The following is a 22,799-nucleotide window of genomic DNA, read 5'->3' on the forward strand; positions in this document are numbered from 1 at the left end:
CAGCTATGTTAAAGTAAACATTTTAAGCAATATGATTAAAAAAATGGAGCTTGAAACCATATTATTGATTGATCACTAATCCAAAGTCAATTTTGTGTATTATTTCATCTAGCATGTTTCTTGGTATCATCTCAATTCCTGAATTAATGGATTGCTTCTCCTCTCATTAACTCCTATGGTCTTCACCTGGGGTCAAGTAATTGTTTTACGAATTTTATTTTGAGCCACTACATTTCTTTTAAAAACTCTATAGTATTTTCCCCTTACATAGTCAGGCATGCATGTGTGCTAAGTTGCTTCAGTCGTGTCTGACTCTGTGCGACCCTATGGACTGGTAGGCTCCTCTGTCCTTGGGATTCTCCAGGCAAGAATACTGGAGTGGGTTGCCATACCTTTCTCCAGGGGATCTTCCAGACCCACAGATCAAACCCTCATCCCTTACGCCTCCTGCATTGGTAGGCAGGTTCTTTACCACTGGTGGCACCTGGAAACAGTTGTTAAATTGAAATATTTTGTCCTCTTCCCCCAGAACATTTTCTGCTTTCAGTTTCTTCATAATGCCCTAGGGCCTCCTGCTTAATTTTCCAACAATTCCTCACCTTTTCAGCTTGAAGCTGAGATGAGACAAGAGGGTAGGGGAATGAGGGAAGCGTTCCCAGATGATTGGAAAACTGTTCTTGTTAAAAGCATGTAGTAGGTTTCTCAGTTAAGGGCTTATTTCTCCAGTAATCACCATTCTTTGATAATTAACCATTGTTATTTTATAAAGATGAATTTTCTCCTTTCCTCCATGTGTTTCATGGGGCAAAATCATTTGACTTGAAGAGCCTTCCTTATTTCCCTCCTTCCTTCCCTACGCGCATACGAGTAGCACCATTTCTGGTGGCACATTTAGAACTCTGTTTCACCAAAATCTAACTTGGTGGGGTGAATCATTCCTTTAGTCAAAGCTGCTTTCATGTAACTCTGCCCAGCACTTCTATGGATTATCGTCAAGCCAGTGCTTTATGGTGCCTAATGGCATGCTTTACACACAGGGCGTTTTATAGGTGGGGACTCTTAGCTCTCAATCTGAGATATAAACTCTTGTCTGTAACATGTGTGTCTTGTGACAGGAATGATGTGGTCTGAGTGCAAGGAGCTCTGGCTGGAAGGACCCAGGGAGTACATTTTGCAGTTGTGGAATGTCCTGGACTTTGGCATGCTCTCCATCTTCATCGCGGCTTTCACGGCCAGATTCCTGGCTTTCCTTCAGGCAACGAAGGCACAACAGTATGTGGACAGTTATGTTCAAGAGAGTGACCTCAGTGAAGTTACACTGCCACCAGAGATTCAGTATTTCACTTATGGTAAGTTATCAGGCGCAGAGTCCTCTTATGTCTCAGGAGAAGGTATTGGAACCACATTTTGCAAGGAAATGCCCCTGAAGGGTATGTTTAATATGAAGTGCGTGTTGAAAGTATATAGAGAGTGGAGACAGCATGAACTTTAGAGCTGTATAACACTGGATTCATATCAAGACGCTGACCCTCCCTTGCTGTGTGACCTTGTTCAAATTAATTTACTTCTCTGTGCCTCAGTTTTCACATCTCGAAAAAGGAGGTATTTCAAGGTGGAAGAAAATCACCTTTAAGCCAAAGAACACAGTTACTCTTAAATATTCTTAGGACATGAAACTGTCGTAAGGAGGGGGAGAAAATAGCTTCATAAACTGCTTAATGTTAAAGATGAGTCCCTGAGAGCTTGGGTTAGAGGAGATAAAATAATAAAAAGTGCTAATAACTGCTGTAACAGAAGTGAGCAAAAATTCAGCAGAGGCAGGAAATAGGAGCTAAAGTGACGGTGAGCATGTAAGCTTCGCAGAACCAACAGAGGATGCTGGGGAGGACGTTGTGCTTCTCAGTACACCATGGGGTGGAGTTCCTGCCAGTCTTCTCTAGGCCATGAGAGCAGGGACCTTCGGTCTTCACAGACACTGATCCATCCCTGCCCACTGCACACCGAGGTGAAGCAGCGTTAGCTGCCCTTCCCTTAAGGCCTAACTGAGGAGCTGCGATGAGCTCATTTTCACATAGCTGCAAAATCTTAAACCTGGAAAAGACTTTAGTAGTTATTATATAAGCCTCATTTTACGGATGAGGAAATTTAGGCACAGAGTTTAAATGCATTCTGACTGTGAGGAATGACTCTTTATAAGTACACCGTGATGCATACCAGCAGCATGTTAACATTGTTGAAGACTGGGTGCCTGCGCTAAAATGAAGGTGTATGCATCACCAACAGGGACATACTGGATAGCTCAGGGAACTCTGTTCAATGTTATGTGGAAGCCTGGAGGGGAGGGGAGTTTGGGGGAGAATGGATGCATGTTGATGTATGACTGCATCCCTTTGCTGTCCTCCTGGACCTATCACAACACTGTTGATTTTTATGCTCCAGTATAAAATTAAAAGTTTTTAAATATATAAATAAATAAAATGAAGATATTAATGTTTTACAGATTGTGAAATGTAAACACATTATCTCTTATTGTCACCAAGCAAAGATTTTTATATACCAGTGAGGTCAGATCAAATGAATAAATGAATACCATTTATAATTAAGGAATTAGCTTGGATTATATTTGTGTATAACAGATATCATGACTATTTCAGTACCTCTTTATTTAAATTTATTTGTGTGTGTTTATGACTGTGAAGGGGAATCTGTGAATTAGGCTTCACTCCTTATTATGATTTTGATCAAGTTTTTAACCTAAGCCTTGATTTCTGTATCTTTAAGAAGAGAGTGACTACCTCAAATACATACAATCATTGAAAGTGTAATGTCTCCTATGTATTAAACATCCAATAAATCTTCATTTTTGTTGTTGTCAGAAATGTGTGCAATGCACCATCCTTCTGGGAGTGACCCAGTTTGCACAGAATTAACCACACAATGTTTAGGTGATCTTCCAGAGAAATGAGTATCCAGTTGTCTGCTGTGAACTTACTGAAGTGACCTTGAAAGGAGTGTTGGGGGTCCTCCTTTAGAGTCTGTCTCCAAGATTTTTATACTTCAGTAGCATTTTATACTTTCCAGGGGCCAGCTATGTTGCTCAGACATCATGCTGACAGCACTCTTGTGATTCAGTGACATTCTCACTTTTTGTAATATGACATTTTACTTGCCTAAGCTGTTAGATGAACTAGTTTCCCCATGAAATATGGAAAAGAACTTGTGTGCCAGTTGAGCCTATAACATGGTAAAATGACTGGTCGATAAACCTGGTAACTGAGGGGACAAACCGGTCAAATCAGCTGTTTTGTTGTCATGGACACAGTTTGAACTTAATGAAGCATTTTCAGCTCTTTCTCATCTTTCGTACTTCGTTCTCTTTCTGCTCAATGCGAAGTCTGTTTTGCATCTTTCTAATCGTGTTTCCTCCATTAAAAGAAACCACATGAATGTAGAATTCATGTGTTTCTAGTTTACTATGAAAAATAGTGTCTGGACAGTTAATTAAATGTGGAGTAGTTTCAACTGAGATAATAACCACCTACCTACAAGTCAGATCCTGTTTAAGGTATTTTGTGTAGTTAGCAGTGAATAGAAAGTTCCATTTTTAATCTCTCTCTCTCTTCTTGTAGCCAGAGATAAATGGCTCCCTTCTGACCCTCAGATCATATCTGAAGGCCTGTATGCCATAGCTGTCGTGCTCAGCTTTTCTCGAATAGCCTATATCCTCCCGGCGAACGAGAGCTTCGGCCCCTTGCAGATCTCTCTGGGAAGGACCGTGAAGGACATATTCAAGTTCATGGTCCTCTTTATTATGGTGTTTCTTGCCTTTATGATTGGCATGTTCATATTGTATTCTTACTACCTTGGGGCTAAAGTCAATGCTGCTTTTACCACGTAAGTAAAACATTTTACTAAAAAAAGTATGATTAACAGAAATGCTAACAAGTTTAGATGAAGTAAAAAAAAATGTTTTCAATAATTGTAATAAAGATGCTTTTAGGAGCAGGAAAAATCCATTAGAAACAGTTAATGCCTCAAATAGCAAATGCTGGCCAGTATATGGAATAAAGGGAACCCTGATGCACTGTTGGTGGGAATGTCAATTGGTGCAGCCACCGCGGAAAACAATATAGAGGTTTCTTTAAAAAAGTGGAATTGCCGTATGACTCAGCAGTTCCACTCCTGGGTATATATCTGAAAAAAAACAAAAACACTAATTCAGAAAGATACATGCACCCCAATGTTCATAGAATCATTATTTACAATTTCCAAGATACAGAAGCAACCTAAGTCTCCATCCACAGAGAAGTGGTGTGTGTGTGTGTGTGTGTGTGTGTGTGTGTGTGTATAAAATGAAATACTACTCAGGCATATGAAAGAATGAAATTTTGTCATTTGCAGCAATATGGGTGGACTTGGAGTCACTAAGTAAAATAAGTCAGACAGAGAAAGACAAACTGTATGATATCACTTATATATGGAATCTACAAAATAGAGCAAACTAGTGAATATAACAACAGCAAAAAAAAGTTCACTCAGAGATAGAAAACAAACTAGTGGCTGCCGGTTAGGGGGCCGTGTAGGGGTGCGGGAGTAGGAAGTCCTAACTACTAGGAGTAAGATAGGCTTAAGGATGTACTGAACAACACAGAGAACACAGCCAATATTCCATCACAACTATAAATGGAACATATCCTTTAAAAATTATGAATCACTGTGCTGTACACCTGAAACTTATATAATATTGTACATCAACTCTACCTCAAAAAAAAAAAAAGTAAAGGGATGGAGAAAACCAAAACAAACAAACAAACAAAACCAGAAACAGTACTTGTGTGAGATTACATTTTTTTGAGTTTAGAGAATGTTTGATCACAGAATGGATCAAAATTTGGTAAACTCCTAGATGAAACTCTATTTTAAGAGAACTGGGTAGCAAATCTTTAACACTGGATATTGCTTACACTATTTATGACATTAAATTTAGTTTCATCATTTTGTATCCATTACAGTTATTAAAAAAAAAAGGAGCGTTGGCTTGTATTTTCATGTATCATTAATCAGTGCAGGGAGTCGAGGAAGAAGAAGAAATTGCAGCTGATGTTGTGCGGTCACTGTACAGTAGCAGCACTGCAGGCCCACCTTTTCCGTGAAGTCATCTGGCACTCACTTCTCTTAGGTCTTGAGCCTGTAAGCTCCCTCAGCATGGAGACGTACACATGGCCAGATCCTATCTCGCTTGTTGCTGTTCAGCGGTCAGGAAGGCAGGCTGTCTGTCTGTACCGTGGTCCTTCCAGGTGGGAAGACCAGAAATCTCCCCTGCCTGCCTTTATACCCTCTGTCCCCTGGAGTGCCACAGCTGGAAACAAACTAGACCTTCAGTGAGTTCCCTGTAAACTGAAAGAGAGTATCAAGCCCTTCCAGGCATCTAAATTGTTTTGGAATTAATTTTTCCAAGTAGTTATTATAGAGCCGATAATAGAGGTGAAAGAGAACTGAAACTCACTTTATTGTAATGAGCAACAAGTTGCGTTTGAACCCAGAGGGGAAATGACCAGAGAAGTCCTGCACAAGTGGCACCCCTTGGACCTGCAGGAGGACTCATTCTGTACACTACGCTGGCGTCACTGCTCTGTGTGGGGACCTGGCCGCACGGTAGAGTGGAAAGAACACGGGCTGGAAATCAGGCAGACCTGGATGTGAATGCAACGTCTGCTCTAGATTGATTACCTTCACATTTCTTGTGTTAGTTTCCTTGTTTTTAAAATAAGGACAATAAGGTTTGAATCAGGCTGTTGGGAGGACATGGAAGATTATTTATATAAAGTCTCTTGCCCACAATAGGAGCCAGGGGCTGCCTGTGTCCTCTCCTTTTCACGCTCCTCCTCTCCCTTTTCACTCTCCCCCTCTCCGCACATGTATGAATTCTTGGGGATCTATATTCCCAGCGTCAGAGGCGAGAAAGTTTGCAAAGGACCAAGAGGAAGGGGTGGGGGCATTTTGTAATGCTGTTAAATTCACGGCAGGGAAAAAGAGACTATAGTTTTTCTTAGTTTTCACCATCAAATGTTTCATAATCGAGAGTAACTCTACAGGAATGGGAACCTTTCTACTCAACCCTCTGCCCCAGGGTCTAATACAATTACTGAAACATACCAGGCACTCCATCAATATTTGTTGAATGAATGAATCAATAAGCTAGCATTAAACCCGACAAAACTATAAAATTGTTTCAGTTCAGTTCAGTTCAGTCGCTCAGTTGTGTCCGACTCTTTGAGACCCCATGAATCACAGCACGCCAGGCCTCCCTATCCATCACCAACTCCCGGAATTCACTCAAACTCATGTCCACAGAGTCGGTGATGCCATTCAGCCATCTCATTCTCCGTCATCCCCTTCTCCTCCCACCCCCAACCTTTCCTAGCATCATAGTCTTTTCCAGTGAGTCAGCTCGTCGCATGAGGTGGCCAAAGTATTGGAGTTTCAGCTTTAGCATCAGTCCTTCCAATGAACACCCAGGATTGATCTCCTTTAGAATGGACTGGTTGGATCTCCTTGCAGTCTAAGGGACTCTCAAGAGTCTTCTCCAACACCACAGTTCAAAAGCATCAATTCTTCAGCGATCAACTTTCTTCACAGTCCAACTCTCACCTCCATACATGACCACGGGAAAAACCATAGCCTTGACTAGACGGACCTTGGTTGGCAAAGTAATGTCTCTGCTTTTTAATATACTATCTAGGTTGGTCATAACTATCCTTCCAAGGAGTAAGCGTCTTTTAATTTCATGGCTGCAGTCAGCATCTGAAGTGATTTTGGAGCCTACTTCCATACATATTTCTTTGAAAAAAAGGGGAACTTACTTTTGAACTCTCCTTTTTAATGGAATTCTACATGTATAATTGTTTAAGGATGATTCTTATAGTTCACAGATCATTGATTACTGCTTGGTTGTATGACAAAACCAGCCAAATTTAGGCAAGGTTCATTTAAGGGATCCAAGCATGTAATTAGTCTGTGAGGGCTTACTTGCTAATTGCTGTGTTGGAAGAATCAAGAAGTAGATTATATAAATTAAGAGAAAAGAATCAGAACCCTTAATTTTGTTGCTGTCTCTTCACTTCTACTGAAGCATAGTTTTTAGGTAGATGATATATTCTTGTGGTGAAAAATCTATGTAGAGCAGTATCTACAGCCTGTTCCCTTCCTCAGCCTTGGATCCCAGTTTCTTAGTTCTCCTTAGGTCGAGAGGGGTCATTGGTGTCTCAGATGGTAAACAATCTACCTGCAATGTGGGAGACCCAGGTTTGATCCCTGGGTCAGGAAGATCCACTGGAGAAGGAAATGGCAACCCACTCCAATATTCTTTCCTGGAGAAATCCATGGACAGAGGAGCCTGATGGGCTACAGTCCGTGGGGTTGCAAAGAGTTGGACACGACTGAACAACTAATACTTTCACCATGTTAGGTCCAGAGGCAATGGTTTCTTTTGAATGCTTTCAGAGGCATTTTTTACATTAAAAAGAATATAAGTATTTGTAAAAAAAGTGAAAGTGAAGTCACTCAGTCGTGTCCGACTCTTTGTGACCCTGTGGACTGTAGCCTACCAGGCTCCTCAGTCCATGGAATTTTCCAGGCAAGAGTGCTGGAGTGGGTTGCCATTTCCTTCTCCAGGGGATCTTCCCAACCCAGGGATTGAACCCAGGTCTCCCGCATTGCAGGCAGATGCTTTACCATCTGAGCCACCAGGGAAGTATTTGTATACCCCTCTTTTTATTTAAATGGTGAACTACTTCAGACTTGCTGCATCTCATTTTTTCACTAATAATATATTTTGGATGTCATTTTATATAAACACATGAAGCTAGATCTGTTTTTTCCCTGGTGGCTGCATAGCTGTGTGTAGATGTATCAGAATTATTTATCCACTTTCCTGTTGATGGATATTTTGGTAGTTTTCATTCTTCCCTACTCAAGGTGCAAGGAATAAGTCTGTACATAATTTTTTTGAAGTGGATATATAATTTTAATCCTTATTTTGTTCTGTTCCAGAAAACCTGATTTGAAATTCTAAACCGCTTGCAAAATCAAACCCCAAACTTCCATCCTTTTAGGAGAAAGGAATGAATATCAGGGCATTACTTCAGTTTTCACCTGCCAAGCTCAGAAAATTTTCTCTTGATGATAACTCCTGGAAAAACTAGGCATCAGCACCATTTAATCACCAGTTTCTAAAATGTTGAGAAAAATTTCTCTTAAGTATCATAATAAAATAATTGTGTTATTGTTCAGTCACTAAGTCATGTTCGACTCTTTTGTGACCCCATGAACTGTAGCCCATCAAGTTCCTCTGTCTATGGGATTTTCCAGGCAAGAATACCAGAGTGGGCTGCTATTTCTGCCTCTAGAGGATCTTCCTGACCCAGGGATCAAACTCGTGTCTTCTGCATTGGCAGGCGATTCTTTACCACTGAGCCACCAGGGAAGCCCAAAATAATTATACTTGGGGTATTATGATGATATTTTGCAATAGCATTTTATATCTGTGCAATATTCAGACCATAACTTGTTTTTACTTTTGACTTTTTCACACTGAAAACTGTTTTTATTTACTGTGTACCTTTTTCTTTCAACAGTGTAGAAGAAAGTTTCAAGACTTTGTTTTGGTCAATATTTGGATTGTCTGAAGTCACTTCTGTTGTGCTCAAGTATGATCACAAATTCATAGAGAATATAGGATATGTTCTATATGGAATATATAATGTCACTATGGTCGTTGTTTTACTCAACATGCTCATTGCTATGATTAATAGCTCATACCAAGAGATTGAGGTAAGCCTGCTTTCTACCCACAGTGTCTGTCCTTACCATTTCATTCTGTTAGCATACCACGTCTGCTTTTGTGTCCTGTGGTGGACATCCTGCCCTTGTCTACAAAGAGGCTTAACACCAAGCAGGACCTTTCTCTGTGCTTTCCATCTGGATAGGTGGTAACGCACCTTCCAGTGTCTTCTAGGAGCGCAGTGGAGTTCCCATGAATTTACCATTATGCTGCCTTCTCTCAGAACCATCTGAAAGATCCTGGTAGAGGACTTACTAGACGTCTCTCAAATGTTAATGATGTTCTTTATCCTGTCAGAGTTTTTAGTATTCTAGAAATCTATTTTTGCTTTGGACTGACCTTGATTTGGTACCTTTCTTCATCACTGGGCATGCTTTCTTGTCTCCTGCAGTTTCGCGTTCCGTGTCTTTTTAGTACTTTGCTGTTTGTTAAGTCCACTGAGTTTCTGTGTTTCAGAAATATGTAAGTTAGTGTTCTCAAAGAAAGTTAGATCCTCCAGAGATGAAAGCAGTGGTGCTGTGAACACCTGCTTCAGTGTGGTAATGGTAGACTGGGCAGATGAAATGACAGCCAATTTCTTCCGCCCATGGACCAGCTCTTCATTTCTTCTCTCCATCCGTCTGCCAGTTAGAATGGTTATGCCCACCACCAGGGGGCAGCACTGAGAATGAAAGGCGCTATGGGACGGGAATAGGCCTCTGAGGGCCTTAGGTGACCTTTGAAGACACATAAACTCCAAAGTGCACTTCATTTGAATACTGCCATTTTTCTCCTTTGACCTTGGAGTGTAGTATGCTATATCTACAGTCTGGCTTGGATGGGTGTGGATGAGGAAGGAAAGTGGGGAAATATTGTTGAATATGCAGAATTGGAAGTGGGGAGAAAAAATTAATCTTTTCATCCTTCCTTGACCTTGAATTTTTCTTGTGCTTTTTGCTATTTTTTTGGATGGGGGACAGGAAATTCTGGTTAAATTTCAGTGGGTACAGACAGAGGAATATGGAAGATAAAAATTAAAAAAAAAATAAAGAGTATCATGAGAGTGATGCTTGGAATATTATATAGCCCAATAGAGATTATATGCAGATAAATGTACATATACCACTTTTTCTTTTTCAAAGCATAATGTAGGTTCATTGTCAGGCCCTACTGGAGTAAATTACTAGAATCTTTAGTTTTTAAAATCAGTCATCATATTTTTTCTATTTTTGTGACATAGGATGACAGTGATGTAGAATGGAAGTTTGCTCGCTCGAAACTTTGGTTATCTTACTTTGATGATGGAAAAACATTACCTCCACCCTTCAGTCTAGTTCCTAGTCCAAAGTCATTTGTTTATTTCATCATGAGGATCATTAACTTTTCCAAATGCAGAAGGAGAAGACTACAGAAGGATATAGAAATGGGAATTGGTAACTCAAAGTCCAGGGTAGGTATCAAAAGCTTACTGAGACCTGAAGATAAATGCTCCTTGTCTTTTGATGTTTGTTCACTGTGTGAACTTAGAAGATGTTGAAAGTAACTGTCCATTCCATAGTCCTTCATAGACTAATACTTAACATATTCATAATGTTTCAAGAAGTCACTTAGTCTATGCTCTGTTTTCAGTCAGAATTTCATGTAAACTACCAAAATAAAAACAAACAAAAAACTTCTTTAACTTGTTAAAAGTTGCTGTCAGAAAATACTTTGTTTCTGTGTGTTTTCCATGCTTCTCAACTATTATTCTAAGTTACACATTTCTAATCTTAAATTTTTCTGTTGATTGTATATATAGTTCACCACCACCATATTCTTCTTATTTGTAGAAATCCATTATTGAGCTAAATAATCTTTTTTTCCTTTAATATCATAAAATTGATGCAGGCTTAGAAGACCCCAAAATATTAACCATTAAAACTCCCTTTTATAAATAATCAAGAATGGCTTGTATTTGAGTTGTCCTGGTTGAGTCATACTTTAATTTTAACAAAGATGAGTTTCACACTAGCACTTTATTATCATGAACTTTATTTTTAGAGATAGAATTGGCATAGGAGACAGAAGGATAAGGGCAGAACCTCAAATAATAGGTTGTGAAACAGATGGGAGCAAATGTTTGAGGTTAAAGAACAATTTTGCCTGAAAGTTGTGAAAATGGTCTGTAGCTATAATAGCCTGGGAGCCCACAAGAGAGCAGTGTTACCTCCATAAAGTGCATATTTTTTCTCAGTTGATGCTGAGGGTAAAGATGGGATTAGCACAATTTAATTTCTTACTTTTTAAAAGCGATGTGCATTTCTGAGATTTGTAATACCTTCCATCTTACTCTTTAAGAAGGTAGCCTTTTAAACCTTCTTTTGTTTGACCTGAATATGGGCTCTTAAGGATATTAAGTTGCATGACAGTGATTGGCTGTGACTTCAAATAATACCTCATTATATACAGTGAAAAGCAGCATAATGTAAGGAAGAGAGCCTTGGCATTAGACCTGGGTTTGAATTCTGGCTTATTAGAAAGTAACATGGACAACTCATTTCATCTCTCTGAACCATAATGGTCTCACCTGAAAGAGAGAAAACTTCATAGCATTACTGTGAGGATGCTATGAGATGTACAGAATTCCAGCCTCAACAAATATCAGTGCCCTTCCTTGTTCACAGTTTACAAAGTGCTTTGCCGTACATTTGAACCTCATGCAACGCTGTAAGGTAGGTATTATTATTACTCCCATTTTGTAGATAAGACAACTGAAGTCATAATAATAACTCACTCATGCAAGGTCACAGGGGCTCGCCAGTGTGGGGCAGTTGTGCAGTTCATGTTTTCCAGCATCAAAGTCTAGCTCTTTCTGCTGGAGCTGGCTACCTCCTGCTCAGAAGCTGAGGCTCTGGCTTGGTTTCTGCCCCTCTTCCTCCCCACAGGCCACGCCTTCGGCTGCAGCTTAGCTGGTCTCTAAAAGGAGTTGGGCTCTAATTGCCATCCTGGGTGACTCCTGCTACTGCTGAGATGGACTTTGTTACTCTGGGGATTTGACTATTATTCTTTGAGGCTTTATTATTTGAAAAGGAAGTTGTTTGAGCCTGGGAACTCAGCTCTAGCATGTCACACCTTCAAGTTTTCTTTCTGTAGGCAACTGATTTCACTGACTTCTGACTTTCACTGACTTCATTCCTATTATTGTCATAATGCAGAAGGGGAGAAACACGAAGAGGCTGAAGAGAGCACATTCAGATGGCATGTGGCCACTGAGACCCCTGTTTGTTTGTTTGCTTTAAAGCAGCTTGCTTGCAGGGATGTGAGGGGAACAGATGATAGTCTCCGTTCAGGGTGTCCTCTCCTGCCTGCATGGTATCACTGGCAGGAAGAATAGCTTTCCTCAGGGCAGTTGCTGGAGACAGAAGGAAGGCTGAGCACAGATTTCTCAGGAGCCATGCTGCTTAGCCTCCCCATCTCCCCAAAGCAGGTTAAAAACTGCCATTTTGATTTTATTTTTTAAGTTGTACATGGAGCTGCCTTTATCTCTTTAATCTTATTAATCGTCATAGATAATCTCTGTGTCCTGAGTTTAGTTTAAAAAAATTTGGAGAAATTATATGTTTCTGTTTTTCTTGTTTTAGAAGACAGGGAAGAGACTCAAGAAATCAATCTTTTACAGTCAACAGTCAGAGACTGGCCTCTAGTGGCAAAATAGGAGAATTAATACCAGGGAAGCTCTACCTGTCAACAGAGACTGCCCTCTAGTGGCAAAATAGGAGAATTAACACCAGGCAAGCCCTACTAGTCGACAGAGACTGACCTCTAGCGGCAAAATAGAATTAACTTTGTTCCCCGAAGTTTTTTCCTGCCCCCATTGAAAAGAGGACAAAAGAAAGAGAACCGTTGCCTATCAGTGCCATTTCCTACCACCCTAGTATACCTCCTTTCCCTGAGTTATGATGGTGGAAAGGCAGGTGGTGGAGTGAGTACATATTTTTGGATAAAGGGACCTGCCTTTGAATCACACCTTATAGGTGGTAGCGTATCTGCAAATAAAATGCAGGCCATGAAGGGTAGACAGTAAGGAGCTTCTCTTGCTTTCTGTTTCTACCCACTCAAAAGTTAAACCTTCAAAAGAAAAAGAGAAAGGAAAACCAAATATTTGAGTCCAATTCTGTTCAAAGTGGTGAACCTGACACAGTCTAAGACCAAGACACTTAGCAAGACATGTTGTTTTGGTCCTGTTTTTGGATTACAAAATGCCAAATGATACCATCTGATCATGTAGTGTGTTTCTGTTCAGATGTAGGAGAGGAACCAGAATCAAGCAGATGGAGTTGGTTCGTGTAACTTCTTCCCAAATCCATGAAGGCATTTTGACAAAGTATACAGGACCCCAGGAACAATAGTTTAACACCAGCCAACTTAAAAAAAATTTTTTTTCAAGAAAAAAATTTTAAAAATATATTTTTTCAATAGTTTTATTACAGGACATTCTGCCAACATTTTGATAATTGTGAGCACGTTACTCACATTAATTTTTGCCTTTGGAAATCAAGTCACTTGTAAAACTCAGCTTCCACAAAACATCCCTCGGAAATGTTGACTCCAGAAATGTTATCAAGGAGAATAAAGTAGACTGTATTTATGATTTCCAAATAAATGTATTCTAATTTACTAGGTTAATTGTATTTTTTCCTAGTTAAACCTCTTCACTCAGTCTAACTCAAGAGTTTTTGAATCACACAGTTTTAACAGCATTCTCAATCAGCCAACACGTTATCAGGTAAGCATTCACAGACATTTATCTTTATCTGAATGTAGTTCCACACATGTCTCTGTGCTGGTATCTGTGTGTGTGCTTGCACATGCTTGTGTATGTGTGAATAGTGAGTAGAATTATGTATACTTCCTATGTACTATGAGGTCAAAACTGAACAGAGAAAATGGTGTGTTATTTGGAGAGCACTTTTGAAATCAGAGTCCAAGTTCTTCTTCTTTCTTTTCTTTAGAAGAAGAGTACCTTTGTGATATTGAAAGCAAAGTGTTGCTACAATTTTCTAAAGGTCACTTTCATGTACCTTGAGCTGGAGAAAGCAGTGGGAGATTTAGCATATTAGGAAAATAATGTTCTCACAGTACAAAAGCCTGGTACATTTCTGCACAGAATCTGTTTTTCAAATGAAATCTTAGGCTACACTGTTGCATCAGTACTACTTAGAAAAGTATTGCACTGTGATATTGAATGTGACATTTCAGCACTGTTTTTTAGCTCAGAAGAGGATATAGTCCTTCTCATCTGGTTGACATTTTGACTACCAAAGCTTTAGATTGCTGCTAAGTGCAAGATCACAAAAATGAGGATCAAAGAATTTATAATGAATGATAATAGCAGTTAAAGGGTATGGTCCTCTTCGTAAGATTTTCTTGGAAGCAGCATATTCTACAGAATTGCTTAGCACATTGGTTGTCAAAGCCTTACTTGGTTGTATGGTGGTGGTTTAGTCGCTAAGTTGTCTCTGACTTTTGCGACGCTATGGACTGTAGCCTGCCAGGTTCCTCTGTCTGTGGGATTCTCCAGGCAAGAATACTGGAGTGGGTTGCCATTTCCTTCTCCAGGGGATCTTTCCCACCCAGGAATTGAACCTGGGTCTCCTGCATTGCAGGCAGATTTTACCGACTGAGCTACAGGGGAAGCCTTTTGTAATGGTTACAGTATATTCCATTATATGGATGTATTCCATTATATGGATGTATTTATCAGCCTTCTATTGATAGAAATGTTTGCTCTATTTCTATCATATTGCCAGTATTTGCTCTAATTTTGTCAGTAGAAGACTGATAAATACATCGATTTAATGGAATATAATGTAACCATTACAAGCTATTACAAGCAATACTGTGGTAAGTAACCTCCCCAGTTTTTTTTGTGTGTGTCTTTTTGGTACACACACACACATATATATATATATATTTTTTTTTTTCCCCCCCAGCTTTTGAAAATTGTGTGTGGTCAACTTTACAAAATTTTTATGGCTTCAGATTTTGTGTCCTGTTTCAAATGCTCCTCTCCCATATGAGGATATTTAATAATATTTTTACCTATATTTGCCTTGGTACTCTCATGTTTCAGTTTTTAAATTATAACATTTAACCTGTATAGAACACATTTTTATGCACTGTGTGGGTGGGGACCCCGATATATTTTTTTCCAGATGATCACTTAGCTGGGTGTGTTGAATAATCTATATTTTCTATTGATTTGAAATATCACTTTAATCATTTACTAAATTCCCTTATCTACTTAGATTTCTCAAGTTTCAATATTCTATAGGACCACATTGTTTTATTATAGTTTAAAACAGAATTAAACAGAATATAGAGAAACACATACATATGTCCTTACTTTAAGATTATTTTGCATAATTTTCCTGATTATTCTTTCTTATTTTTCTATTTAAACTTTAGAGTCAGATTGTCTAGTTTGCAAAATATCCTGTCGATGTTTTTATTGGGATGGTGTTCACTTAAGAAGAATTGACTTACAATGTTGTGTCTTACTTTTTAAGAATATTTTTACCTTTCCATTTGTTCAGATCGTCATTCCTGTGCCCAGTATCATTTTAAAGTACTCCTCAGAGTGTTATATTAGTTAGGATCAACTGGTGCAAATCACACAAAAGCACCAAATATCAATCACTGCATAAGCTAAAAGAACATAGAAATGTGTTTCTCTCTTCTATTCAAGAACTCCGGAGGTGGCCCTTCCAGGGCTGTTATGTATCTACCACTGTCACAGGCTGTTTCTGTCATATTACCTTGTCATGATTGGCTTTCATTTGAACATGATCTCATGGTCCGAAAAGCTACCAGAGCTCTGGCTATTATTTCTGCATTTCAAAATATAGTCAGACAGTGATAGAGAAGAAAGATGCCTCGTTCCTGTAAGGAGCTTCTGTAAAGTTACACAAACAACATATCTGCTGTAGAAGCTGGGAAATGAGTCTTAATTCCTAGTCTCCATGTACTGAGCTAAAAATCAAGGGAAGAGAATTGGCAGTCTCTGCTGAAATGGATTATATTATTTGTCTTGGTGCTGTGCACGTACCTGTATCTATTACTTGATTTATAAATTTCAAGCTAAAATATGAAAAAAATCAGTGTATTTATCTTTCACCATTTCCCCCCTCTTCCTCCCAGCTTTTGCTAGCTAAATATTAGAATTGCAGGGGTAGGGCATAAAATCTTTCCTCTCCCCATTAGGTTCAATAGCTGGGGCCTATGAATTAAACTGACAAAAGGCAGGTTTATAGGAGAAAAACAAAGTTTTATTTATGAGTGCAAAATGTAAACACATGGAAGAACTAAGTGATGAATAACTCAAAGGGGTAGTTAGAATTTGGGACTTAGATACCTGGTGGGCTGCCGTCTATGGAGTCGCACAGAGTCGGACACGACTGAAGCGACTTAGCAGCAGCAGCAGCTTGAGCAGATAGGAGGAAGGCAGAGAGCTCTTTCTGTGTTTTTGCTTCTTAATTGCCTTCAGCTCAAAAAGTCCTTAGGTTCCAGTGGTATACCTGGGGGGTGGGGGGTGGATATTTTCTGATCCTTTTCACTACGTTGTAGGATTATAATCCACATTTGCTTTAGTTTTAGTCCTTTAGTTAAACAGAGTCAGTACTCAGCACTAGTCTTTTTGCCTTAATTTTCTGTTCATCTCTTTGTCAGGTCATTTGTCTTCCACCAGTTTCTTCAAAAAGGCTCATGGGAACTATGTTCTCTGAGTTATTTCATGTCCTAAACTATTTTTTACTTTCTGTATATTCATATTGACCAGCTGTGAAGTTCTTCGATGATGATTTTATTTTCTTGATGTATTTATCAACGTTGCTCTGCTGCTCTGAGAATGGAATGTTGGTATGGAGAATTTTTCTCTTATGCCTCTTCCTTTGACCTGAGATTTTGTTACGAATGCCCACATTTTCTTTACCTTTTAAATCCAACAACTTGATTGTTCTGTAGATTGGATCTGTATGCATTTTTTCTGGCATGGAGTATATCTTTTTAGTCTGTACATTCAAGTACATGCCTTTTATTTCTGAATAATTTCCTTGAACCATATTTTGAAATATTTTTTTCCATTCCATTATTTGGAGTCTCTTCAAAGAGACCAATCAGAAGTCTGCGGCATCTCTTTTCCTCTATGCCTTTGAAATTTTTTTATCCATTTCTCCCTTTGGCTCCTTTTTGCTCATCCTGTCTTTTATTCCTGTCTATCTTCATATGCACTGCTTCAAATATATCTTTTATTTCTCTGTTGATTTTGATGTTTTCTTCCTCTTCTTCCTGAGATTTTCAAACTTAAATATCATTTCCTCCTTTGGCTTACTGTATTTTCCTTGTGCTCTTGGTTCAAGACAGGATCGGCTCCTAGTTTTAAAAGATCATATATTAGTAATGACATTATATGTTTTCATCTATTCTTTTGCATTTTTCTAGTGTGTGTTCTTTATTTGCTGTTTGTTTTATCCTTTTTCTTGGACTATCAGTACAGATGTTCTGTAGATTTCTGACTATTACTCAGTCTTGAATAGAGTAATTTCCTCCCAGACCAGCTGCTTTCAGGAAATTGGAGTGAGGTCAGAGAATTCCAGGGCCCCATCCCAAGCTAATAGGAATTTGCCTTTAGGTACAGGATCGTGTGGGGCTTCCCAGGTGGTGCTGGTGGTGAAGAACCCACCTGCCAATGCAGGTAGATATAAGAGACGCCGCTTTGATCCCTGGGTCGGGAGGATCCTCTGGAGGAGAGCATGGCAACCCACTCCAGTATTCTTGCCTGGAGAATCCCATGGACAGAGGAGCCTGATGGGCTACAGTTCATGTGGTTGCAAAGAGTCAGATGCGACTTAGCACACATGGACACACAGGATTGTGTATGTGAGTTCACTTTATTCTTTATTTTCCCTTGTCGAGAATAGCACTGAATGTTCACGTGGCAGACTCTCCCTCTCCACCTCACTGACAAAGTACTTCTAGCAAATACAACTTTTCTTTACAGTTTTCCTTTTAGCCCTATATTCCAAGCTTCTGAAGACTTGGTATCAAAGGTCAAGGGAAGTCCTCAGCCATGAATGTCTGCTCTTGGCATGCCTCCACATCCCCATTTGACCTTTTCATAATCCCTTTCTAAAAAAAAAAAAATGGGTTCCTCTAAGTCTCATTAACGAAGGAGTTAGTGTTTCTGTTCCTGTTTTCCTTATAGCTTTTGAGTGATTTAGAAGTGGAGAAGCGTCTGAGTTTATTGTCACATTGTAAATTGCTGTGCTTTTACAGGAAATGATCCTTGCTGAATGCCTAGAGACTCCAGAATCCTGTACCTTTTGTATTTTCTAAGGAGATGAATTCCCTCTGCCTGTGGTATAACCTTCTGTAGCTCCCCAAAAGTGATGGTAGAAAAAAGAGAAACTGAAGGAAGAGATGTCACTCAGCTACATACACACCAAACTTCATATCCATGTCTTGATTATATTTAGAATAAAATCTACCTGTTAAGAACTCCTTGAGCAATAGCAACTGGTGTATTTGTTAGGAATTTTTGTTTCACGTAGTGTGATTATATGACTTACCTTAAGGAAATTCCAGATCTTAATCTGCTAAATGGGGAGTTTTCCTTCAAAGGGGTGACTTTTAGAATACACTAATTCTAGTCATTCTATCACAGATCAGAATATTTTTGAAATACCTCTAAAATTTACTGTTATAATTAGTTTATAAGACACACAAAAATGCTTTGTTACTTTCTCATTACTGAACTCAGCTAATCATTCACTGTGTTAACAAGGCTCAGTGCCATCACATTTTTTTCAAAAATAGTCACAGCCAGATACCTTCATGCCAATGAAGGGGGCATGGGTTCAATCCCTGGTCCGGGAAGATTCCACATGCCACGGAGCAACTTAGCCTGTGTGCCGCAACTTCTGAGACCCACGTCCCTAGGGCCGTGCTTCATAACGAGAAGCCAGTGCAATGAGAAGCCCACACACCACAGCAAAGACTAGCGCCCACTCACCAGAAGTAGAGAAAGCCTGTGGGCAGCAGCAAAGACCAAGTGTAATCAAAAATAAAAATGGTCACAGTCACCTTCAAAAAAAACATGTGACCATCCCCAGTCAGGTCATCACCTTACATGTTTTACATTCTAATGAATCTTTCTTCTCCAAGACAATTCAAAAACGCATTCACATTCAGATGTGTCTCAAAGGGCAGCAAAGGAAATGTTTAAAAATGCCCTGATCAAGGGCAGTATTATTTATAGTAACATTAATTATTAATAGCATGCTGGAATTTTTTATGTACATGAAGAATTTTTTTTGTGAAATTGAGAATGATTTTTCTGGAGAACATAAAGACTTGGAGGGCTTGTTGTTGTTCAGTCACTAAGTCCTGTCCAACTCCTTGCAACCCCCATGGACTGCAGCATGCCAGGCTTCTCTGTCCTTCAGCATCTCCTGGAGCTTGCTCAAACTCATGTCCATCGAGTCAGTGTTGCCATCCAATCATCTCATCCTCTGTTGCCCCCTTCTCCTGCCTTCAATCTTTCCTAGCATCAGGGTCTTTTCCAATGAGTTGACTCTTCACATCAAGTGGCCCAAGTACTGGAGCTTTAGCTTCAGCTCCAGAACATAAAGACTTAGAGAGATAGCTATGATTAAATTCTTCTCATGAATACCTGTGCTATTCAAGTTAAAAGTACTTAGATATTCTAATTTGACTTTGAGAAATGGGAGTATATTTTAAGACTCCTCCACAAAAACTGGGCTGTAGGCTCTTATGAATTCTTTCTCGACTCTCTTCTGTAACAGTTCTGCTTTCCCAGCCTTCTCTGGCTTGGGAACAGCCTTGGCCCAGAGAGTGTTAGACTCTTTTTACTCCACATGCTGGTCTATGGTCTGATTTTTACTGGAAGCACATGGCACAAAGAGGCACTCACTTTGAGCTTCATGGCACAGTCAAGATATCCTCTGTTATGCATGGTCCTAAGTTGTAAGACTACAGAGATACATGGTCCGTGGCTTCAGGGATCTCTCCGCTGGAATGGAAGGGCAGCGCAGAGACGGAGAGGAAGGGAAGGAAAGAAAAAGTAGATGGATCTTCGCACAGCCCTGGGATATAGCTACATGGTATAGGTGAGATGTAAGTAAAATGGTATGGGGACCCAGGGAAACGCAGAGGAGGTGAAAGTTGATCCAATAGAAGAAGCAGATCTGTTCTCCGTTTCTTCAAAGAACAAAACTTGGACCAGTAGTTAAAAAAGTATACTGAAGCAGACTTTTGGCTCAATACAAAGGAATTTTTTAACAGCTACAGTTGTCTCAAAATAGACTAAACCAACTGTCTGGAAAAAGTAGCAGGGTCTGAATCACAGACCCTGTGATTTATTCAGAGGCTGCACAATGGTATGTCAGGGTATGTCACAATAAGTGGTACGAAAAATGAAAAACACATGATTTACAAGGTCCCTTCCCTCCCCTAAATGCTGCTCTCTACTTCCAAGTTCTTTGTGTTTGTCCAAACCTATCTTGTTACTTTATATTCATTCTTTATAGACGTATGAATCTATACAGACAGACATACATGTATGTATGTCAATCACTTTTGGCTGATATCAATCAATTTTGGCTTCTCTCTAGGAGTAAATGAGAAGATGAATGTAAAAATGTCTGATAGAGTACTTAACAATTGTTAGTTGACTTTTTAAATATTTATTCATTTGGCTGCATCAGGTCTTAGTTTCAGCATACAGGCTCTTCCGTCACGGCACAGACTCTCTAGTTGCGGCGCATGGATTTAGTTGCTCCAAGGTGTGTGGGATCGTGTGTGGGATCTTGGTTCCCCAACCAGGGATCAGACCCGTGTCCCATATTGCAAGGCGAATTCTTAACCACTGGACCACCAGGGAAGTCCCACCAATTGTTAATTGAATCAGTAAAAAATAAGCAAATAAAAAGAAAAGCTTTGATGCCTTTTGGAAAGGCAGGGCATAGCAAATATCCAACCATCCAAATCTCATTCCTTCTTCCGGTCTTAATGGAGGACTGAGAAATGAACTTAAATTTGTTTGCAGGAGATAATGTTTGAGGTAACTACCATCAAGCTTTCCATACCCTGGACAGAGAATATCCATAGTCCACTGAATAAAGTTATAATGTCTCTTTTAAAGAGTGACTCACAGGCTCATACAGAGATATATGGGTAATTCCAGGAGGCCTGTGGAATGTGGAAGTTAATTTATAGACTTCACTTGCATTAGTTAGCAATTTAACCAAAAGGGAAAGCAGATGATTCAGTTAATGACCAATTTAATTTTTGAAACTGGCTTTGATTAAAGGCTCCATTGGAAATCTAGTAGAGATAATATTTTAAATGATACTTTTACTTATTGCTCAGAAGTTTCATGATCCTTGCCTGTAGTCCCAGCATTATTTATTGGTTAATAAAGACTTTGCTTTGTAAAAGAAGTGTAAATGCTAATAAGGAATAATAGTTATATTAATTGAGCACCTTCTATGTAATTTACTTTTATTGTCTTTTACAAGATATATTCTAACATTTCCACTACACAGATTGTCACCAAGATTCTGTAGCTTTTAAATAATTCAAACACATTCAAATCCAGGCAAGTTGGTAGGTTCAGAACTGGTCTAGAGATTCTCAGTAAACTCTGAGGGGAGGTAGCTGGCTCCAACTGCAGGTGGCAACATGGTCTTAGACCATGGGGTACTTATCATTCTTTGTCATCAGTTTTGGGCTTATCAGCAATTCTAGGACAACAGGAAAAATCCCATTTGACATAAGATTACATGTTATCTGATATCCTTCCTTGTATGAAAGTTATAAACTGTCTTGATATGGTTAAATTTATCAACCTTTTCCTTATGACTTATCCTTTTAACTTCCCTGTAAGGATGATCTATTGTCCCAGAGCTATTTGTTGAGTAGTCTTTTCTTTCCCACTGATTTGTATTACTGCCTTTGAAGCTGCTTTAAACTGATAAACATTTGTTTTTTCTTTTTATAAGAATATCCCTACATTGTGCCCTGAACTTAATTACATACCTGGTATGTTGAGGCGTCATTGTGAATTCTTCTGGTGAAGTTTCACTGGAGCAGAGATTGTGTTCCCTGTTGCATTTGCAGTATCTAGTAAGGCACCTGACACAGTTCAGTTCAGTCGCACAGTCGTGTCCGACTCTTTGCGACCCCAAGGAATGCAGCATGCCAGGCTTCCCTGGCCATCACCAACTCCTGGAGCTTACTCAAACTTACCTCCATCGAGTCAGTGATGCCATCCAACCATCTCATCCTCTGTTGTCCCCTTCTCCTCCCACCTTCAATCTTTCCCAACATGAGGGACTTTTCAAATGAGTCAGTTCTTCGCCTCAGGTAGCCAAAATATTGGAGTTTCAGCTTCAACATCAGTCCTTCCAGTGAATATTCAGGACTGATTTCCTTTAGGATGGACTGATTGGGTCTCCTTACAGTCCAAGGGACTCTCAAGAGTCTTCTCCAACACCACAGTTCAAAAGCACCAATTCTTTGGCACTCAGCTTTCTTTATAATCCAACTCTCACATCCATACATGATTACTGGAAAAACCGTAGCTTTGATTAGATGGACCTTTGTTGGCAAAGTAATGTCTGTTTTTTAATATGCTGTCTAGGTTGGTCATAGCTTTTCTTCCAAGGACCAAGTGTCTTTTCATTTCATGGCTGCAGTCACCATCTGCAGTGGTTTTGGAGCCCCCCAAAATAAAGTCTCTCACTGTTTCCATTGTTTCCCCATCTATTTGCCATGAAGTGATGGGACTGGATGCCATGATCTTAGTTTTCTGAATATTGAGCTTTAAGCCAACTTTTTCACTCTCCTCTTTCACTTTCATCAAGAGACTCTTTAGTGCTTCTTCACTTTCTGCCATAAGGATGGTGTCATCTGCATATCT

The 22,799-nt window shown here is 39.5% G+C and overlaps 1 protein-coding gene across 4 annotated transcripts in view; it reads left to right on the forward strand.

Annotated features, from left to right (window-relative positions):
- The window catches only part of TRPC3 (transient receptor potential cation channel subfamily C member 3), a 71,751-nt gene that overhangs the window by 41,642 nt on the left and 7,310 nt on the right, over window positions 1–22,799 (forward strand). For 2 of the 4 annotated variants that reach the window (XM_055405336.2, XM_055405341.2), the window contains 6 exons: window positions 1,116–1,349; window positions 3,630–3,894; window positions 8,637–8,832; window positions 10,062–10,271; window positions 11,485–11,532; window positions 13,503–13,586. In XM_055405336.2, coding sequence (XP_055261311.2) covers window positions 1,116–1,349; window positions 3,630–3,894; window positions 8,637–8,832; window positions 10,062–10,271; window positions 11,485–11,532; window positions 13,503–13,586 — 1,037 coding nt within the window. The remainder of the gene's footprint in view (window positions 1–1,115; window positions 1,350–3,629; window positions 3,895–8,636; window positions 8,833–10,061; window positions 10,272–11,484; window positions 11,533–13,502; window positions 13,587–22,799) is intronic. The other 2 variants (XM_055405337.2, XM_055405340.2) reach the window with 2 other exon arrangements.

Source organism: Moschus berezovskii, chromosome 19 (assembly GCF_049115385.1).
Source record: "Moschus berezovskii isolate FMDL1 chromosome 19, NW_MosBer_1.0, whole genome shotgun sequence".
Lineage (NCBI taxonomy): Eukaryota > Metazoa > Chordata > Mammalia > Artiodactyla > Moschidae > Moschus > Moschus berezovskii.